Raw genomic sequence first — 1,624 nt, 5'->3', positions numbered from 1 at the left:
CAGGGGTCGGTGCCCACATGACTGAACTCTGACTCCACGAGGGGCAGGAGGAAGGGGCAAACGTGGGGATGGCGGAGGGGAGGACTCGGGCTGCTCCCTGTGCCCCCGAGGGCATTCATGAAGGTGTTTCGGGTCGTCCATGAACCAAGCAGCCAGTGGCCCTCACCTCGTCGGTGTCGTCGGGAAAGTAGACCTTGTGGAATATCTGGGTGGTTTTGTGCTGGATGGCCTCCACCTCCACCAGGTGTGGGGGGTACTTCCGGGACCCATTTCTAAAAGCCGGGGGTGGAGGGGACATAGTCAGGGGCCAGCTGGCGCATGACGCGAGGAACCGAGGGAACTTTTGGAGACGGAACACGCACTTCAATCCCCGTCCATCCCGTCTTACCAGGTGACAGTCACTTAACCTCTCAGAGCCTCCAGTTGCCCATCTGTACAATGGGCTAGCAGTGCCCACCCCATAGGGCTATGGAGGGACCGAATGAAGGGAAGGGTGCAGGTGGGCTTTTCAGGGTATGAAGTGCGGTCAGGCGTCTGCCTCCCTGACAGACTTGAAGGCATGAGCCAAGCCCTTCTGAGCAACCAGACTCAACCGGGTCCGAACGGGCACTGGGTGCTGCAACCTTTGTCGAGCTGACCGCTGTGGTACCCCAGGGATGGTCCCAATTGCTGGTGGTCATTTCCTCACCCCAAGGGGGCTCGTCCTACAAACCTGGTGTGGCCGGGAGCCCATCCCAATGCCTGCCCCCCCGCTCCGTGCCATTGCCTCTGCCCCTGGGGCTGCTGTACCTCAAGGCTTTCTGGAGCCGCTGCAGGCAGTCGATGGCGAGGGGGCAGTGCTTCCGGGACTGCAGGAAGCGCTGCACGTGGGGCAGGAGGATGTTGCTGGGGGGGAAGAGGCCCGTGCACAGCCAGAGCAGCTCCCAGCCCCGCTCCTCGCTGTACCTGCAGGAAGAGGGGTGGTGTCCAGCCGGGTACCACGGCCCCATCACGGAGTCTGAGCACCACCCGGGGCTGCACACCCCTCGGTTCCTCACCACAGCAGCACACGCCTGGCCTGCCCCCCACCCCTGTCTGAGGACCAATGGACCCACCTCCCTGACAGCTCGATCCAATTAGTGCTACTCAAAGTGTAGTCAGCTGGACCATGAGGGGCCAGTTACAGCCACAGGGAGATAAGATGCTCACGCCAGAATGAAAATCAGCTGTGTCACCAAGTACTTTGGTTCAACTAAGATTTTTTTTTTTTTTTTTTTTTAGCAAGACTTTCCTATGAAGGAAGAAGTGTGTGATTTGTTCTGGCAGAAGCTCTCCGACTCTTTGAATAGCACTAAGTTAGAACAGCCGCCGGGCTCCCTCAGACACCATTCTGAGCTCCTGTGTCTGACAGGGGGGAATCTTGGAGGGCTCCTAGGAGGAGGTGGCATTTGGTCTAGGCCAGTGGTCGGCGAACTCATTAGTCAACAGAGCCAAATATCAACAGCACAACGATTGAAATTTCTTTTGGGAGCCAAATTTTTTAAACTTAAACTCTATAGGTAGGTACATTGTTATTAACTTAATTAGGGTACTCCTAAGGCTTAGGAAGAGCCACACTCAAGGGGCCAAAGAGCCGCATGTGGCT

General features: G+C 57.3%; 1 protein-coding gene across 1 annotated transcript in view; it reads right to left on the bottom strand.

The window, feature by feature from the left end:
* The window catches only part of MYO7A (myosin VIIA), a 75,884-nt gene that overhangs the window by 8,385 nt on the left and 65,875 nt on the right, over positions 1-1,624 (bottom strand). The window contains exons 39-40 of the mRNA XM_023755923.1: positions 790-945; positions 167-272 (exon numbers count right to left, since the gene is read on the bottom strand). Coding sequence (XP_023611691.1) covers positions 167-272; positions 790-945 — 262 coding nt within the window. The remainder of the gene's footprint in view (positions 1-166; positions 273-789; positions 946-1,624) is intronic.

This window comes from Myotis lucifugus, unplaced genomic scaffold (genome assembly GCF_000147115.1).
Source record: "Myotis lucifugus unplaced genomic scaffold, Myoluc2.0 scaffold_86, whole genome shotgun sequence".
NCBI classification, from domain to species: Eukaryota; Metazoa; Chordata; class Mammalia; order Chiroptera; family Vespertilionidae; genus Myotis; species Myotis lucifugus.
Note: the sequence above shows the minus strand (reverse complement) of the source record. Positions and strands in the feature narration are given on the sequence as shown.